Source organism: Balearica regulorum, chromosome 1, assembly GCF_011004875.1.
Source record: "Balearica regulorum gibbericeps isolate bBalReg1 chromosome 1, bBalReg1.pri, whole genome shotgun sequence".
In the NCBI taxonomy this organism is placed as follows: Eukaryota; Metazoa; Chordata; class Aves; order Gruiformes; family Gruidae; genus Balearica; species Balearica regulorum.
In genome coordinates, this window is record NC_046184.1 from 217,454,795 (window position 1) to 217,472,785 (window position 17,991).

At 43.9% G+C, this 17,991-nt stretch overlaps 1 protein-coding gene across 2 annotated transcripts in view; it reads right to left on the reverse strand.

The window, feature by feature from the left end:
- Positions 1-12,988, reverse strand: part of POLD3 (DNA polymerase delta 3, accessory subunit) — a 29,960-nt gene extending 16,972 nt beyond the window's left edge. The window contains exons 1-7 of one of the 2 annotated variants that reach the window (XM_075742657.1): positions 12,802-12,988; positions 11,028-11,083; positions 9,039-9,141; positions 6,502-6,541; positions 4,808-4,940; positions 1,749-2,013; positions 351-423 (exon numbers count right to left, since the gene is read on the reverse strand). In XM_075742657.1, the coding sequence (XP_075598772.1) occupies positions 351-423; positions 1,749-2,013; positions 4,808-4,940; positions 6,502-6,541; positions 9,039-9,141; positions 11,028-11,083; positions 12,802-12,861 (730 nt within the window). In that variant the 5' untranslated portion in view covers positions 12,862-12,988. The remainder of the gene's footprint in view (positions 1-350; positions 424-1,748; positions 2,014-4,807; positions 4,941-6,501; positions 6,542-9,038; positions 9,142-11,027; positions 11,084-12,801) is intronic. The other variant, XM_075742656.1, reaches the window with a different exon arrangement.
- Between the last annotated feature and the right edge of the window lie 5,003 nt (positions 12,989-17,991).

Genomic DNA, 17,991 nt, shown 5'->3' on the forward strand with positions numbered 1-17,991 from the left:
ACTTAAAACTTTTAACTTTTGTCTTAAGGGTTGCACACAAAAACATTAACCCCTCTGAGTCCAAAAGAACAGAAGAATGGTATGGAAAACTATAAGAAAAGAGGGGATATAAAGAAAATCCAACAAGTTTGGCAGGGCAGGATTGAGAAGGAAGAGTTCTGCTCTTTTCTGTTTATGCCTCCCATCACAGCTGTATAACAAGCTGGTATCACTGGGGCTTTTTTAATTGCTACTTAAAGAAAAAAAAAAAAAAGAGATTTCCAACATCCCTTAGAAATTTTTAAGCTACAGAGGGCCAGTCCTTGACCACAATGGTTTCTGAAAACAGATGCATGTTATCAAGCACTTACTCATGGCAGCTTTTCCAAAGAAGTTGTTCATTATGTTGCCCTTTGCTGGTGGTTTGCTGCTTACTGCAGACACCTAGAAGCAAACAGAGGAGTAACCACAGGAATTATTCACACAACGCAGCCCTCAAAATGCATAGTACTGCTTCTGGACAAGTAAAATAAATACATATAATTTGTTGACTAGTCAGTGTCTTAGATTTCAGTACCTGTTTAGGAGAATTTGAAGATACTAGATATTACATGTATCAAAGGGTTGAAAGCAAGTTACTTACGACTCCTTAGCTGGGCCTTCAAATCTAACTTGGGTCACATTCCCATTTGATGGCTGACAGTGTTACTGAAATAAGTGCTTGGGACTTGGGTCAGTTCCCAGTAAAGAACTGTTCTTTTTGCAAACTATCAGTGCCTCAATTCACAGTAACCGACAGAGGAAAGAACACAGATTGGCCAAACCATGAAGACTTTATCCAGCTACTCTGGCACGTACACTGTTCTGCTGAGCCGTTTGCAAAAAATATCACTCCTCTATTCCATTAATACAGCCACCACCAAAGTGAAAAATCACACACACACACGAAAACCCAACTAAGGAAGCCGGGCCTCCTAATCCCATTTATTTTCATGCAAAAAAAAGGGCAACCAGGCACTAAAGTTCCCAAAACACTCAGATAGACGTATTTCACCAGTTCTAAATTCACTATAAAAATCAGAAAAATGAACCAAAATGTACTCAGCTGTTATAAAAAAAGCCAAACCAGATGCAGGGAATGTTACCATTTTAATACCCCTTTACTGGCCACATTGCTTTAAAAACGATTATACTCATTAAAATTAAAATGTAATCCTACTGTGGAAAAAACAGCAGTTGAGAAGATAAACAATTTAGTCTTGCACAGGTCAAGCTCTGAAACTTCCCTCACAGACCAAGTTTAAACACCTTGATACTTTTAAGACCTGGACTTCTCGCATTTCACTTATTGCTCAAAACAAATCCTTTTAAGCACAAAGGAGAGAGCGAGATCTTCAACCGGTGTATATATTGGCATAACTGAAGACAATGGAACAATTGTCTCAATAATGCAGCTATGCTGGTTTATACTTGCTGGAGATCTGGCTCAAGGAACAACGGGAAAGCATCAAAGTTATGGCAAATACACTTTTATGGATAGGTCGAGAGTGTGGCAGAATATATTTTTGCCCAAGATGGCTGACAGAAGGCACATCTGTACTATACAGTTAAATACTTATAAAACAGTGACCGAGCACTCCCAGCAGACGGCACATTTAGCACCAGAAGCAGTGGACGAGGTTATTTACGTTGAGTAAGAGTGAAGCTAGAAGAGCGGTTCGTTAAAGCTATTAACCCAGAGGGCTGCCAAAGGGTCTGAGGTAACTTACACCTGGGGCCTCCTTAGCCTCTGCTTTAGTTTCTTTATTTGTGTCCTGGGGTTTGGAAGCCGCTTTTGCTGCAAACATTCCCATGATCCCTTTGGGCTGCTGCGAGGGCTGTTTAGCAGTCGACGGACCGTGGCCATTGACCACAGGTACGCTGACAGCATTCGTGTCACTTGGTGTCCGGGAACCAGCCTGCACAGACGTCTGCGCTTGAGAAACTTCGGCCGACGTCCTGGGGATCGCAGCAGCACAGTGAATGGCACTAAACCTGTGTGATGAAATGAAAAAACTTAATTAGCCTTTTAACTTCTTATTTTTCACCTTGCTGTCTTGCTTCTCTTGTCCTGTGTTCTGTTGTTTGGGGGGGGGGGGGGGGGGAAGAAGAAAAAAGCAATTTAATTTGTGCATTGGACAAAAAAAGAAAGGCTGGCACAGAACCAGAGATGGAGACCTCTACTGCAAAGATCAGCCGAACCTGTCAGCAAGAGCCAAAGCATTCAAATGCTAAACAAGCTGTTCAGATTTCATGGGGGGGGCGGGGGGGTGGAAAGCCGGTCTCCACACCCAGGGTGGAGATGGAGTGGACTGCATTTTATTCCTAAATGGGTTATGGTCGCTAGAGTTTGCGGCATAAATTGTATGGCTGTCTGATGAGCTAAAACATTTACAACTTTCAGATGCTTTGACAGAGTCCACTACTGCCACAATGAGTGGCCACAATCACACCAGCCAGGTAAGTAAATCACAGCTGAAACCAAACTACTTATAAATGGCTCAGAAGATACCCACGACATTCAGATTTAACTATATAAAGTCACTTCCATGTAATTGCTAGTAGACAGATGTGTCTCAGCTTGTAACAGTCTGAAACGTGATTGTTTGGGTATATGGAGATATAAGAACTAAATGATTTGCTCACAGTTACAATACAATTCCCTGACAGTCAGGAATAGCAGTATCCAAAAATAACTGAACTCTACTCCCCACTGTGCAAATCACAGGCGAGGCTTTCCAGATTTCCTACAGAAATGCCACAAAAGAGCACAGACTCACGCCTTCTAATCCACTGAATTACACAGCATATTTTTATTTGCATAAGAAATAAACCAGTCTTCTGCCAAATAATTTCTGTGCCTCAGCATTAGAGGCTCACATGCACAGTCCAGTTCTACTCGGATCAGGAACTGAAATGTATTAACAAAGCAACACCATCGCTACAGCATTTCTAGGCTGCAGCAGCAATCTCTTGACATTCGAACCTTTAAAGGAAGGAAAGAAGACATTGAAGAAAAAAATATTCCTACTTTCAATCTGTTTTCAACATGGCCAACACTGCTCTCTGGACAGCTTTCACTCCTACTCCACACATACCCATAGTAACACCAACAACTCTCCAGATTACAAATAACATTTTATTGTCAACTGTTACACTGACTGTGCAGCAAACACATCTAAACCTCGCACATCCCAGGCGCTTGGGAAGCTAGCTTGCCTTAACGCTGCGGTGTGACTATAGTTTATGGGCTCGATCCAAAATTCACTCAAAATCGCTCAAAAAAACAACACAAGCAATGCTCGGACTATGCTCTGCGAGCAAGGAGCTGCTTCCACTTGGAAAGCTGACATTAGCAACATGCATTAAATTCAGTTATATTAGTACAACATTTAGCCACCTCCACTGTCTTTGCAGCATAACAGGTCCCATACAAACACAGAAGAGAATAAAGATCCTTGCCCCAGAGCTTGTGAGATATACGTACTGAGAGGGAAACATAAGCAGCCCAGAGGTTCTGTTTGCTATAAACATGCTCCTAATTAAACCTCTGGCTTTTGCAGGTACTGCAGAAATCTTGTCCAAGGTGTAAAAAGACAATTCACATAGCTGACAAGGGACAGGGACGTGGTCAGTCTGAATTTAGTCGAGCCAGGTGACAAATGAAGAAGCTGAATTCTTCTTAATTTGCTTGGGAAATTCTGCTCCAAAGCGAGGCAGGAATTTACACATAGGCTTCAGAAAGCTATTTCACGTTTTGAATTGTCTAAACCTTCTGGATGTACAAATCTGAAAGGGAGACTCCTCTGAGACTCAAGTATCAGCATGCAGGGGTGCCTGAGAGTAAACAGACTGGAACAAGGCAACTGCAGCCAAACCTACGGCACACGGCGTCACTGAAGCAGGGCTTTCGAGCACTTACCAGGCTACTGTCATTCACATTTGAAGCATACAGCTTCTATAACATTATTTTCTCAGACCTTCTCTTGTCAGCATTTTGAAGGCAGCTACATTTTACTTTCAAATTCTATACTCTTTCTATGACACAACATTCAGGCATCCCCCTTCTAAACCAGATTGGTCATGGCATTGTACGTACTGATTACATCAAGCTGAAGCTGTCGTGGTGAAAACAACATATAAATGAAAAGCCACAGCTGCCAGGCACTGTTCAGGAGGGGAGACAATGACCCCTGGAGACTGAAGTCCCTCTGAATTCCAGAACAACCTTTCTCTAGTCCAACCACAAAGGACATTTGTGCTGCTTGGTTCATTTTGTATGTTTCCCCCACGCCTTGGGTTCTCATCTTACATATGGAGAATGAGTTCCTGCAAGACATCTTCAGCTGAAGGAGTCCAGTGGATGAAAATGCAGAAAGGAAAACTCATGTTAGCGCTTTGCTGAGCAAATCTCTCATGTTTTTGTAAGTCTGTTTCGATTTACTCTTACTGTGTGACTGAGAACTGGATAAAAATGGTCATGATTAAGTGTGGCCTGGAAACGAGAAAAAGGTTTCTAGCCATCAGAAAGGTACTAGAACCATCTGCCCGTTGGAGTAACGGAGCAAGTGAACCAACTGCAAGCTGGAAATAGCTCGGTTTACGAAACGATCATACAATGTGCTGTCTGGGGACTGGTCTGGCATGACTTAGAAGATATCTTTTTCTAGCTTTCTAAAAATCCAGGCATATCTGGTAACCATTGACTTCTGCTGAAGTGCCCTACGTAGCAACATCTCATCACTCTCAAATCACATTGCATAAGAAGAAACACCAAGACGCAACTCACTTGCTGCAGTTGTGCAGGTTTGTTTTGACAATATCATAGTCTGTGTTGTAGAGTGGCCCGCTGTCCTTGAGCAAGGCTTTCTGAATGCTGTAGACATGCACGCTCGCAATCGTGGCTAGTTTAGACTTCACTGCTGGAGGGGAAAAGAAAAAAAAAACAAAAAAAGTCCTCTGTCAGCACAGCCTTTACAGAATCAGGTGGCAACTTTAAGCATCAGGCTCTACCAAAGACGGAGAAAGACTAACAGACTGCTTGACAGCAAGGACCTAAATATAAAAATGTGTAATTGTACCTTCTTCCAACGCTCACTAACTGAGAATTCAGGGTAACAGACTCCACAAGCCCATCTTACACAACTGAATTAACTGAATAATCTCTGTGTTTACCTTCAAAAATCTCCAGAATATCTACATGACTACCTGAAGCTAAGGAAGAAAATAGATGGTCATAACTCTACCCCACTGGAACTGCTCTCTGCCATTAAGGTAGCGTCTACTATATCAACTAGTGTCACAGCGTTGTCTCTAGTAGTCTGCTGGAACCAATGTTTTGTCTCTTCTATGCTATTTAGACTGTAACACCCTTGAGACAAGGGCTGGTTTTTAGGAATTCTTTGTTCATTGCTTATATTGTTCTTTCCACACAGTCCTGGTCCGAGACAGAGCTTCTAGGCACTGTAAAAATACACACAGTAATCATTTCTTGGGGCCAGTCCTAGACTATGCAGCCCTACTCTCATCACAAATCTCAGCCTCTTCCAAATGTAAGTCATACCTTTGGCCTGTCTTCTAATACAAAAAACATGAGCAACCCTTTCCTCCACGGCAAAACAGAACACTACGCAGCACACATAATTCAACGAACATGACAGATAGTAGTTGTACTGCTTCATAATCCACTACCCTGATGAAGACAACTTTAGCTAGAAATCCACTTCAGATTTCAAAAAGGAAAATAAGACAAGTCTTTCAAGCAAAGTTAGATCATTGGTATGGATATTTAAGGTCACAAATGCCACAGTACATTCTCAAATGCCAAAGATGTTATTTGAAAGGGATGAAGAGCCTGCAGTTGTGTTTCAATTGCTACGCATCAGATCTCATCAGCAGGAGGAGACCTGGAAAGATAAGACAACTGGCAGTGCACAGAGAGCAGCTTCAGGAAGCAGTGGTGGGTTTTTTCACCTTTTACTGTGAAAGTAAATACCCCAGACAAAAATGAGAATGTTCTTGTGGGACATTTAACTAATACCCACATCATTCAGAGCAAAGAAAGACTGTAATTGCATTTAACCAATAGCTAGAATTATCTGCTTCAGCATCCTTGGGAACCTGAAGGCTCATAACTGTTCTAAAACACTGTGAGACACTGCTGTGCAGTACTCCGATAGTGGTGTCTTTAAGGAGGAGCTGACTGTCAGTGGCAAGGAGGCGGAAAAGAACCACTGACTAAAATGTTCAATATGAAAAAAAAAAAAAAAATTCAGACCCAAATCACAAGTCTGTGAAGTTACACAGCTGTTGGCTCCGATATTCAAAATTCTGAGAAAAAGCTAGTACAAGAAGTACACACCTGAACCCAACAGCCTGACTAGGCATTTACGTGCAGATGGCAAGTTCTGAGCTTTACTCACTTTGCTGTTCTTTCAAAGAAAAAAAAAAGTTAAAACCACGTAATTTTCACGATCTGCTTACCTTCGAGTTTATCCTCTCTCACTACTGCAACCTTGTGGCACTGTGAAAAATAAATAAATTGCAATCTTAAACTTGAAAAGATCTGCTGTACATAAGACTGATATTTTCAGTTATCTATTGAATAAGAAAGTCTGCCAATTACAGGTGCAGCTTTATAGATGCAAAGAACTCTGCCAATGCTTTTCAACAGTCACCAGCCACTAGTTTTCAAAGCTGTCTTCCTACTTTTCTAATCGACCATTTCGCAGGTCACTACAACCCTAAAGAAATCCTCTGTCCTCCATTCCTGACACTGGGAGATGAGACACAGATGAAACGAGAACTAAACCACTGCGCAGCACAGCGGAGAAAAGCAAACTAATGCGGCTGATAACCCAGCTGCTAGAAATCTGCCGCACTAACCTACCTCACCCGTGTATATTTAGATTGCCAGTAAACTAACACAGGAAACTGTAGCACAGACACGCCACCAGAGAAGCAAAACACCACGAGAAATTAAGCATTAATCTAAAACCCAGAAATGAATGTTTCTGGAGGTGTGCTCTACAGCCAATCTTTGAGGACTGTATCTGCTCTATGACATTTAACAGGCTGCAGTTAATGTACAGAGTACCCAAATAGACAAACTGGACAAAATCCAATTATTTTGTGTTTAACTGATACCACCAACTAGCCAGCAAAAGAGTAAGAGGCAAGAAAATGCAGGCAACCTGAAACGGCAAAGAAAGATTGAGTATCTCGGTCCCTCACTGAGGTGGATAAAAAGTTGCAAGTGAAGAGCGTGCAGTGCTTAAGACATGATGAGAATTATTTGTGACTAATTTCTATCCGTATCTCCCTTCAGATGGGTCTTGCAGTTGAATCCCCAGCCTTGTGGCTACACCTACTGACAGCAGACAGTACTGCAGCGTTACACCTGAAGCACTCACGTCCCTTTCCTACCCAAAATTGACTTGTGCCAGGTAATACCCACCAGCTACGCATCTTCTGGAAGTACCTTTGAGATCTGATTGCTTCTCCTACCTGCTCCAGCTAGCCCTCAGACATCCAGTCTGGGGAGCTTTAACCTCCTCCTGCATGGCATTCGCTAATCCTGGCATTGCTTTGTCTCTGCCCCCAACAACCTACTGCACCTACAGGTCACCTTTCTTAGCAGCCACTGGGATTGCAGTACTCAAAAATAAAATACTTAAAACCAAAACACAAAAAAAGTGCACTTCATATGGTTACGTTAGGAGATCTTTCTTGTTTTACAAATATATAAACTGCTAAGACAGAGTTTAAAAAAAAAAAAAATCTATACCCTATGTCAGAATTTACTTGTTTTATTCACTTGTTTGTTTTAAATACATTATGGCAAATTTAAAAATAATAGAATGTGGTGACAAACCTCTAGCCAGTTCTAGTGAGCCAAGAGATGCTACCTTGTTATTACCAAAATCAATCAGGGGAAAAAACCTGTTAAACTTGGGCTATAAATGCGATGCCACCTGTACAGCTTTAAATAAATATATTCCATTATACAGAACTAAACGCAATAAATAATTACCTTCAATTTCAGACAAATTTGGAGATCTAAGGAGAATATTCTATGCACTTGAACCAATTTATTATTTAGGAAAGCCAAAAAGGTTTGTTGGGTTTTTACCCCCAATCTACATATAAATGCCAGGATACCCTGAGATGTACTAATTCTAAATGAAGACTATGGATTGTAAGAGATATTAGGGCATTTAAATATATGAATAGCTAAATTCATATCTAAATATACGAAGAGACACCTAGTGTAACATCAAAAGCATTTAGTGTTTGGCTACTGAATTCTTCTGTGAGCAAACAGAAATAGGCACTCAATTTGCTCAAGTTCTTTCAAAAACCTCTGGGGTACTTGTCTGAAATTTTACATGACATTCTTGAAAACATGACAAGCAGCAACAAGAAAAAACAAATTATTAAGTAGCGATTCTTTTGCTTAGTAAGTCAAAGCATTTTAAATACAAAATACCGTTAATAAGTTTATGTTTTTCTTGTATACCAGGATAAAAAAGTTGTCTTGTTAATTAAAGCAACTTCAACTATTTATTTATTATTCTATTTACGATTATTCCATTCTAACCGAGTTCTAAGCTCTCTCCACACAATACTTCGCACACTTCCACTCCACAGCAGATCCTGGGAAATGGATTAGTTGATCTCACAAGGGCCCCTCCAGGCTGTTTTATAATCTTTGCTGTCCAATAATAGCAGTAAGATTGAGAGATGACTGGTAACAGGATTTAAGTTAATTAAATAAAACCCCTGGTGCATTATTCAGCACTGTATTAACAAATCACAAACCAACTGATCTTTCCTCCCCATCATTCATATGCTGGGACAGAGACAGTGCCTTACTGTGTATGTGTACAGAAGACCTAGCACACTGTGCCTGTGACTGGAAAATGAGAGCAAGTTCAGCTTTTGACCCAAAGATTATAAAACAAGATGGAAGACACAAAAAGAAAGAGCTCACAGACACCTTTGAGAAATAAAACACTCACAACGTGTCCATTCTGGATGAGGTTTCCTGCTACTAAGTAGGTGACATGAAGCTGAGCTCCCGAATTCTCCTTTCGTTTCCTCTCTACATAATCATACAGCATCCTGCACAAAAGAAACCAGTGTTAATCACCTAGAAAGGAAAGAGCCCGTCACCACCCCTTCCGTGAAGCTTACATTAAAAAAAAAAAAAAAAAAAAAAAAAAAAGAGTAAAGCCAGCCCAACGTGGAAACATTTCACATAAGCACAGTTATTTTAACCAGCATTAAATTAATCTCACTGAGACACCTTCCTCCTCTGGCAGTTTGGAGGATCTCAGTCCAACAACCATATAAACCAAAGACGAAATGAATAGAAGCTCTCAAAGCTTTAACAGTTGGTTGCAAATGGTCTCTCATCCTCTGAGCAGCTTGTTCCAAAATCTCCCCTGGAGCAAGGCTGTTTCCCTCATTACAACCCAGCATTCTGAAACACCTGACAGAGGAGCTGGTGATTTTTGGTATGTAGTCCCATTGCCAGGTGAATATGTACAATCCCAGCTACATCCACTGACACTGTGATCAGAAACAGGAGGAAAGACCGTGACTAGTGATGACAAGATTGAGACTCAAGTTTATACCGCTGATTTATGATGAGTGTCCCACGTAACTGGGCAGAGACATACTGCACGCTCCCTGATAAAGATACTTGAAGATCATTACTGCTACAGAGACAGTCTGCAATTACCAGGCTGTCACAACCAGCACAATCACTAAAAATAATTAACTTGTGTTATCAGGCACTTTCCAGCTTCTAGGAGAGAGTTTTAAGCACAAAGGTGCCACAGGAGTTTTCCATCTCCAGGTTGCTTTCAAGGGTATGAGAAGGTGCCTCTGCTTCACCTGGGCCATCTTCTTCACAGCAAAAAGTTCTCTGGCTCCTTCTAGTTTACTGTATGACCAGAATTGTTCCCAGCAGAGCTTTCCAATCAGGTCTACACCATCACTGAAGCACATTCAGATTTACACATCATCTAAATTGTTCACACACATGCAGAGGAAAGAGACCAAACAGTCTCTTCATTACATTAAGATGCCTGAGTTGATATTCTAGTAGTTTGGATGCTGAAGCTGGGCTCAGTACACCGCAGCTGAGTACGCAGCAAATGCCCCTTTAGGTCCAAGCTATAGCCAGAAACAAGGAGAGAAAATATTTGTATTATGGGACTTGACACTCTTAGGAGCTTTCAAATCTTATGCTTAACTTTACCTTGCTGTGTGGCAGCAGCCCTGGCATCCCTGAGAGCTCACTCTTTGTTTCATAGCATATTTAAAAGGTTACAGTAATTTTTATTCTTCAAAACACACCAAGACAAGGTTACACATTTATGCTAAATTTGAAGAAGCAAAAGCATCCTGACAGTGCAGCTGGCTTCCCCATTCTTCAAACATTTACCTGTGCCCGTCAAGCCTGGTAAGTAGATATTTATAACGGGCAATCAGAGCAGACGAGCACTTGCCGTATGTACGAGCTGCAATTACCATCAGTGCTGCTCTGCATTTTCCTGACTCTGCTCCCAGCAATATTCATGGATCGCGTATGGCATCCTAAGCCGGGGTATGCAGCGGCAGGTTCTCACAGAGGCATAGCTCTGTTTGCAGGATTGGAGCCAAGTTCAGAAAACACATCTGCATTTTAGGACGCAAAGAGCTACATACATTTCTGTAGTAATAAAACGCTAAAATATCTATTTTGACCTAAGTATTTATGTATAAGGTGTCCAGCTGAGCACTGGTCTCTAAAGCACAACTCCCATCAAGTCAAGGCAAGATTTGCCTACAGGAGGAGTAAGGCATGTTGAATAACATAACTGACTGGACCTGAGAAGTTATGCAGGATTTTTAAATATTCCCTGAGAGATGATTTTAATACACTAACCACAATCGTGAAAACAGTAATTAACAAGGCTTTACCACAAAACAAAAAGTTTGTGGGATGCACTAATACCTACTGTTTAGCCTGGTTGACATGAACTCCCAGAGTATAGCTCAGCCATTTGTATGTTACCTGTAGAAGAATAAATAATAAATACTTTAGTAAGAAAACCTCTCTTGATTTGTTAAACTGCCCTCCTTTGTTCATTTAATGGGTAAATCAAACTCTTTAGACACACACACCCCCAGGAAAACCACAGCAAAACCTGTTAGAAGTGAGAGCACATGGACACCCGCCCACCTGTGCTTTGAGGAGTAGATTGAATTCCTAAGACTTAAACAAACTACCCTGAAAAGTGTATTTTTTGTGAACACCTTCTTGAAAAGCCATTGCATAAATAAAAGCCCTTCAAAACGCCTGCGCTGCTTAGCTTCACAACGGAGAAAAAAGTTAAACAGCACAATTTTTAATTATAAGAAGCTCTTATTGCTCTCCCAAACAATTACCAAGGATTTCTCAGATTTCTGCCACCCTCTTGTGTCATGGGGATCTCCAGCTGCATCACAAGTCCAACAGCACAGTGTGCCACATCTCAGGAGACTACAGCTCTAATCCCAGCCCTGCCACTTGACTTGCTGTATTATATTTAGATAAGGCATGGTCTTATCTAAATAAACAGGTCTTTATACCTGTTTCTCCCCCTCCTCTGCCTTTTAAACTAAACCTTAGGCTACGGCCTCCCCTGTTCCAAATACAATTAAATTAAATTTTATTAGTCTAGTGGTTTAGTGAAATAAACTATACTGACATAGGCAGTTCATGTTAATACAACTGCCTTTAACAGACAAGATGCACCAACTTTGCTGTATCAGTTTCTAGGCAAAAATCTTATTTAAAACGGACACACATGCTTACCATGTTTCTAAATCATCCTAAAATTAGTAAGGCTTCAAGAGGCTACAGATGATAAGTAGTAATTTTAGTTTTAAGCTGATTTAGCAATAATGAAAGAGTGGTCCAGACTGCCTTGATCTTTCATGGAAAAAACCCCATTTCATATACTTTTGTCTTTTATACCTTGAGCTAAAATACTGCTGTCAGTGCTTTTTGGAGGAAAAACACCTCACGTATTAGGGAGCATTAGGAATTTGGGGAGAGCTGCTTTTCCTGTGAGATAAATGATGCCATCTCCAATTCTCTTCAGAGACATTAAATTGATTTATAGCACAAGAGGCGGGAAAAAATCCTGACCAGAAAAGCATCTCCTGTCCAGTCTGACAGGAAGACCGTATTAACTGCAACCTGTGGAAAAGCAAACACTGCAAACGCAGCCAGGCACCGCACATAAATCCCCGCAAAATGAGTAAAACTTGTGGAGCGAACAGCCCTGAGGGGGAAGGTGGCTGCAGCTGCGGAGGCCTCATTTCTTCTGTGTCTGTCGAGAGAAGGGAGGGCACCCACGCGTGTCCCGCAGGTGGGTGCAGGGGGGGGGACGACGACAGTTTTCCAACTGCCAACGGAAAGCAGCTGCTCCCTGCGGGTTTGGGCTGTTTGAACCGAGACCCGGGGGAGGGGGGGGGGCTACACCGGCGTCGCCCCAAGCGCTGACAGGGCGCCAGGCCGTGGCACTGCAGCCCCCCCCCCCCGCCTCCCCCGTTTCCAACACCCCCAGAGATGAGTTGGGGCCCAGTCAGAGGGGGTTCCCCAAACATGCAGGCTGAACCCCCCCCCCCCCAACGCTGAGGGGAATGGGAAGGGGAGGGGGCGCTCCCTTCTGAGGGGGTCGCGCAAGGGCAGCGGCCTCCCGCACCCCCCTACCCCCCCCCACCCCCGCCGCCGGCGGGACTCACGATGCGGTTCTGGTCGGTGACGAACTCGTCGATGTTTTCGAGGTAGAGCTCGTCCTCCATGGCGGGGCGGATAGGGCCGGGCCAGGCCGCGGACGGGAGGGGCCCCGCGTCGTTCCCGCGCAGCTCAGGGCCGCGGCCGCCAGCCCGCTGCCATGGCAACCCGCCGACACGCGGGCGGGGACGACGGCGGCCGCGCGGGGACAAAAAGGAGCGCGTTGGGTGCGGCGGCGCCGCGTGGTCCTTGTGCCTGCCCCGGCCACGACACCCCGCCCCGCCGCCTCGCGACGTCCTCTCACAGCCCCACGGCCCCGCGCCGTTCCCTTACACAGCCCCACGCCGTTCCCTCACAGACCCACGGCCTGGCGCTATTCCCTCACACAGCCCCACGCCGTTCCTTCACAGACCCACGGCCCCGCGCCGTTCCCTCACAGACCCACGGCCTGGCGCTATTCCCTCACACAGCCCCACGCCGTTCCTTCACAGACCCACGGCCCTGCATCATCTGCTCACACAGCCCCACGCTGTCCCCTCACAGGTTCCCACGCCATCCCCTCACAGACCCACGGCTTAACGCTGTCCCTTCACATGTCCTCACGCTGTCCTCTCATAGACCCATGTCCCCATGCTGTCCCTCACACATGCTCACACCGTCCCCTCACAGGTCCCCATGCCATCCCCTCACAGACCTGCAGCCCCATGCCATCCCCTCACATGTCCTCACACCGTCCCCTCACAGGTCCCCATGCCATCCCCTCACAGACCCACATCCCTACACCATGCCCTCACAGGTCCCCACACTGTCCCCTCACAGGTCCCCACGCTGTCTCCTCACATGTCCCCATGCCATCCCCTCACAGACCTACATCCCTATGCCATCCCTTCACACATTCTTACACAGTTCCCCCATGTGTCCCCACGTTATCCCCTCACATGGCTCCATGCCATCCCCTCACAGCCAAATGGCCGTATGCCATCCCCTCACAGCCAAATGGCCACACGCCATCCCCTCACAGGTCCCCATGCCACCCCCTCACAGCCTCATGGCTTTATGCTGTCCTCTAGCATGTCCCCATGCCATCCCCACACAGCCCTGCAGCCCCATGCCGTCCCCTCACAGCCTTCCCGCCGCCCCACTCCTCCTTTCCTCCATCATCCTGGCCATGGGCTGCCCCAGCACCCTGTCCCTGATACCCAGGGCAGGAGGAGCCACAGCGTGGAGCAGGGGAAGGTAAACTTGTTGTTGGGAATAACCACTTTTCCCTTTTTATGATTTTCCCTTTTTTTTTTTTTTTCAGCCCTGCCTCATGGGAATGGCGGAGGGAAACCGGGCATCCAAGTCTTGCCGCTCCCTCCCCCAAATAAGGGGTGTTATTTAAATCGGTTCTTAATCTCACTTAAATTGTCCCTATATTTCCACTGGTGACCACTTCCAGCACTTCTCACAGCATCTGCTAAATATTACTCTACACTTTCTTTTTTTTTTTTTTTTGAGATAAATAGCAAATGCTGGAACACGAGATTCTCAATCTTTAATTCCCAATCCCATCCCATTTGCGTTCCATTTTTAATACAGCTTCCCAGTAAGCTGATGACTTCATTGATATATCTATATTGTTTTCTAACTTCTCCATGATAAAGTTAATTTAAAATCTGATAAAATCTATGAGGTGGTTATAAGGGTGGGGTTTTTTTCCCTTCCAGTGTGGATTATTCTAAATTTTATTTGCCATGTTTCTTATTGACCTTATTTATCAGCTTGTTTTAGCTCAATGAATTTTTTATTTTCCATATACCATCTATTTAGGTCAGTAAGGTGTTGCCTACAAATTGATTTGAATGGTTGGGAGTAGTCTGTAACACCCTGGATTGATTCCATCGACCTCTCCCTTCTCTGGGCAAATAAAATTGTTATGGCAGGGACCTGTTCCCCTGACACCGCATGCAGCTGGCTCGGTTCATTTTACTGACAGTTAAGTAAAAGCAACACAAAAGAAATAAATTCTTAGCGTCTAACATTGCCACGACATCCGTTTCTGCAGGAGAGAACTGATGCATGTTTCCTCTGCTTTCGGTGTTTTCAGGTGGGTCATGGTGCTGAGCTGAAAAATGTGGTTTTAGGGTCAGAAGTGAGTTCCTCTGACAAAGAGATCACTGAAATACTACCTTGATGAGCAGGTATTTATTACCTTTTATTTATATATTGTCTCTAGGTGTACTGGCTTTGGGAAACTGAGAGGTCCACACGGAGCACCACAGCTTATAGAGTTGAACCACTTGTCAGGAGAATTTCAAATGAAATTTGGGTCTGTGAGATGAATGCGTTCCTGTATGGGTCCTGAGACCTGCGATAGAGAAGTAGAGAGACAGACTCTGCTGGTTTGCAAGGAAAGATCAGAAAATTAGCCTTAACATCTTAAAGGAGTAATCTTCCTCCGGGTACCTGAGGTCATGACACCAGCATTAACGTCAGTGATGCTGCCAGGTATATATTTAATTAGCAAGTGCTGAGCAAGAACCTTTCACTCCGTGAAACCAGAGATTTTCTTTCTGATTTCAAAAGGAGCAGAAGAAAGATCAAAATCATTACCCATATAGTGCTCTTGGTTACAAAAAGGCAATGATTTTTTGGGACTCACTGGTTATCCTTGTCACTAGTATGAGACATCTCCAGTTCTGCCCAGAGCTGATGAAGAGTCATTATGCAATTTCATCTTGTGAATCAAGTCCTTGGGCAAAAACGTTCCTATCCAACAGTGCTTGAAACACAGCAGCTGACCTTACAGCAGCCTTCCAGTCCCTCCAGGGGCTCCAGGAAGCTGGAGAGGGACTGGTGACAAGGGCAGGGAGTGACAAGCCAAGGGGAATGGCCTGAAGCTGCAGGAGGGGAGATGGAGATGAGATGGGAGGCAGAAATCCTTCCCTGTGAGGGTGCTGAGGCCCTGGCAGAGGTTGCCCCGAGAAGCTGTGGCTGCCCCTGGCTCCCTGGCAGTGTTGAAGGCCAGGTTGGATGGGGCTTTGGGCAAGCTGGGCTAGTGGAGGGTGTCCCTGCCCATGGCAGGGGGTGGCACTGGATGGGCTTTGAGGTCCTTTCCCACCCAAACCAGTCTGGGATTTTATATGATCAGCGGAGATCAAACAGCTTGGTAACGGAGCACTCATGGACCTCATACTCCAGCTAAGCTAGCCAGGGATGTGTGTGATAACCTGGCGTGTTGTTTGTGATCGTATCTCCACTTGCACTTCAACCTGGCAAATATTGCCATTTTTCGGGTTGTACATACTAGATCCAAGGTGTAAACCCGGTGCATCTCCCTCCTATCACTGCGGACAGCAGCAATCTCATTATAAAATTAATTAGGTTCCTTCTCAGCCGTGGTGGTTTTGGAAGTCCCTGTTTATTCTCTGAGAATACATTTTGGATTTTGGGGATTTTTTTAGTGTTTGGTTTTGTTGGTTTTTTTTTTCTTCTTGTAAAAAGCCAGAAAAGGAAATCTGGACAGAGATGCAGCAGTGGGGACTCACACAAACCCTGCAGAGGAATCCTTGGGTCCCAGCGAATCCCCCTGAGGAAAGCAGGGTGTGCAGCAATCACCCTGAGAGCACGCACAGCCCAGTTTTAGTGCCAGCATCAACACCTGCCAAGGTACAAAATGGCCATCTCCTTGCAACCTGGATGACTTTGTCAACTTTTTTTTTTTGGATCATAAATCTACCAAATGCTACACTGATCTTTGCAATAAGGACAACACTAGTTGGCCGGGGAGCTGCATGGATCCTTATGGTTTGTAGTGAATGTTATTTATTTTTGCACTTTATAGTAGAGCTGTGTAGCTACAGACTGGCTTGTTAACTTGAACGTGGAGCTGAAGACTAGAACTTACCCTGTCTCCTTTTCCTGGATGGTAAATGATCTTTCACAGCTAAAATGCATCAAGTAATTTTAAAAAGAAGGAAAAATGGGAACAAGAGAAATAATCTCATTGTAATGCAGCAAACTGACAGATGCTGAAGAGTATGTGCCTGGGATTTCTTTTACACAGCTGGAGATGGTAGGGTGTATGAATCCTAATGCAGGATCTCAGAATACTTAGGGATTATTCCCTTAAAAGGTCTGATAATACTTTTTTGCATAAGATTTGCAGTATTCTCATATGAGGCTCTGAAAAACGTACATTAAATGTACATTCCTCTTTGAAGAAGTAGTGTTATCCCCATTTCAAAGATGACGACACTGAGACACAGAGAGGTTATGTGATTTGTCCAAGAATCTTTCAATACTCCCAGGTGTAAAGCCCAAGCATCCCGACTCCCAAACTTTTTTTTCCTCAAAGCACTATAAAGGATTCTTTCAAAGATCGCTTGTTAGTAACAAAATGTCTTGTACTTACAGCTGCCCACAGCCAAAACCACCGGCACCAGCAGAAACTGAGACTGAGGACTCATAATAATCGTTGTTTCACAAGTGTTTTCCAAAAAACAGAAAAGAATGGGCAGAGTCTCTGGAAATTTATTATATATAGTAGCTGGCAAGCCTCTGCCCGAGGAGTTTGAGTGAAAGGAGTTCTGTTGAAGTTCTAATTAATGCCGTATGAGGGGGGACTTCCTTGAGCAACTGAGCAATGCTGAAGGGAGAACAGAAACGTAGAGATCCCAGTGTCAAAGCACAGTTAACTGAATCTATCCAAAAATCATTTAGGTCCTGGCACGCATTTCTTTTTGGAGCTCACCAGATCTATTAGAGGCTTCTGAAGATCCAGTTTTGCGGCAGAAATTAATCCCATCTGAGTACAAGTGGGGGATTTCAGTTATGAAATTAAAGTCGTAAGACATATATAAGGAGATACGGAGCCTGATGGTCCTCCTTTCTGCCACTGAGATCGATTACAAATAACAAGGTAGAACTAGTGGGGTATTCTCAGTAGGAAACCTGTGTGATGGGTGAATCATAGCTAAGGAGTCAAGGCGATGACTCCTTCCTTAACTATACAAAATAGATAATCATAGCTGGAAGACAGGATCGAACACTGTCAGAAAGACGGTGGGAATTAATTTGCTTCGGAATTTGTACAGAATCCGTACAGGCATGGCCATAAACTAGAACAAACTCTGGTATTGCGGGAGGCGGCTACATCTGAGACAGATGCATATGTTTGCACGGCTTAATCGTCTTTTCTATGTTCTTTTCTGTGC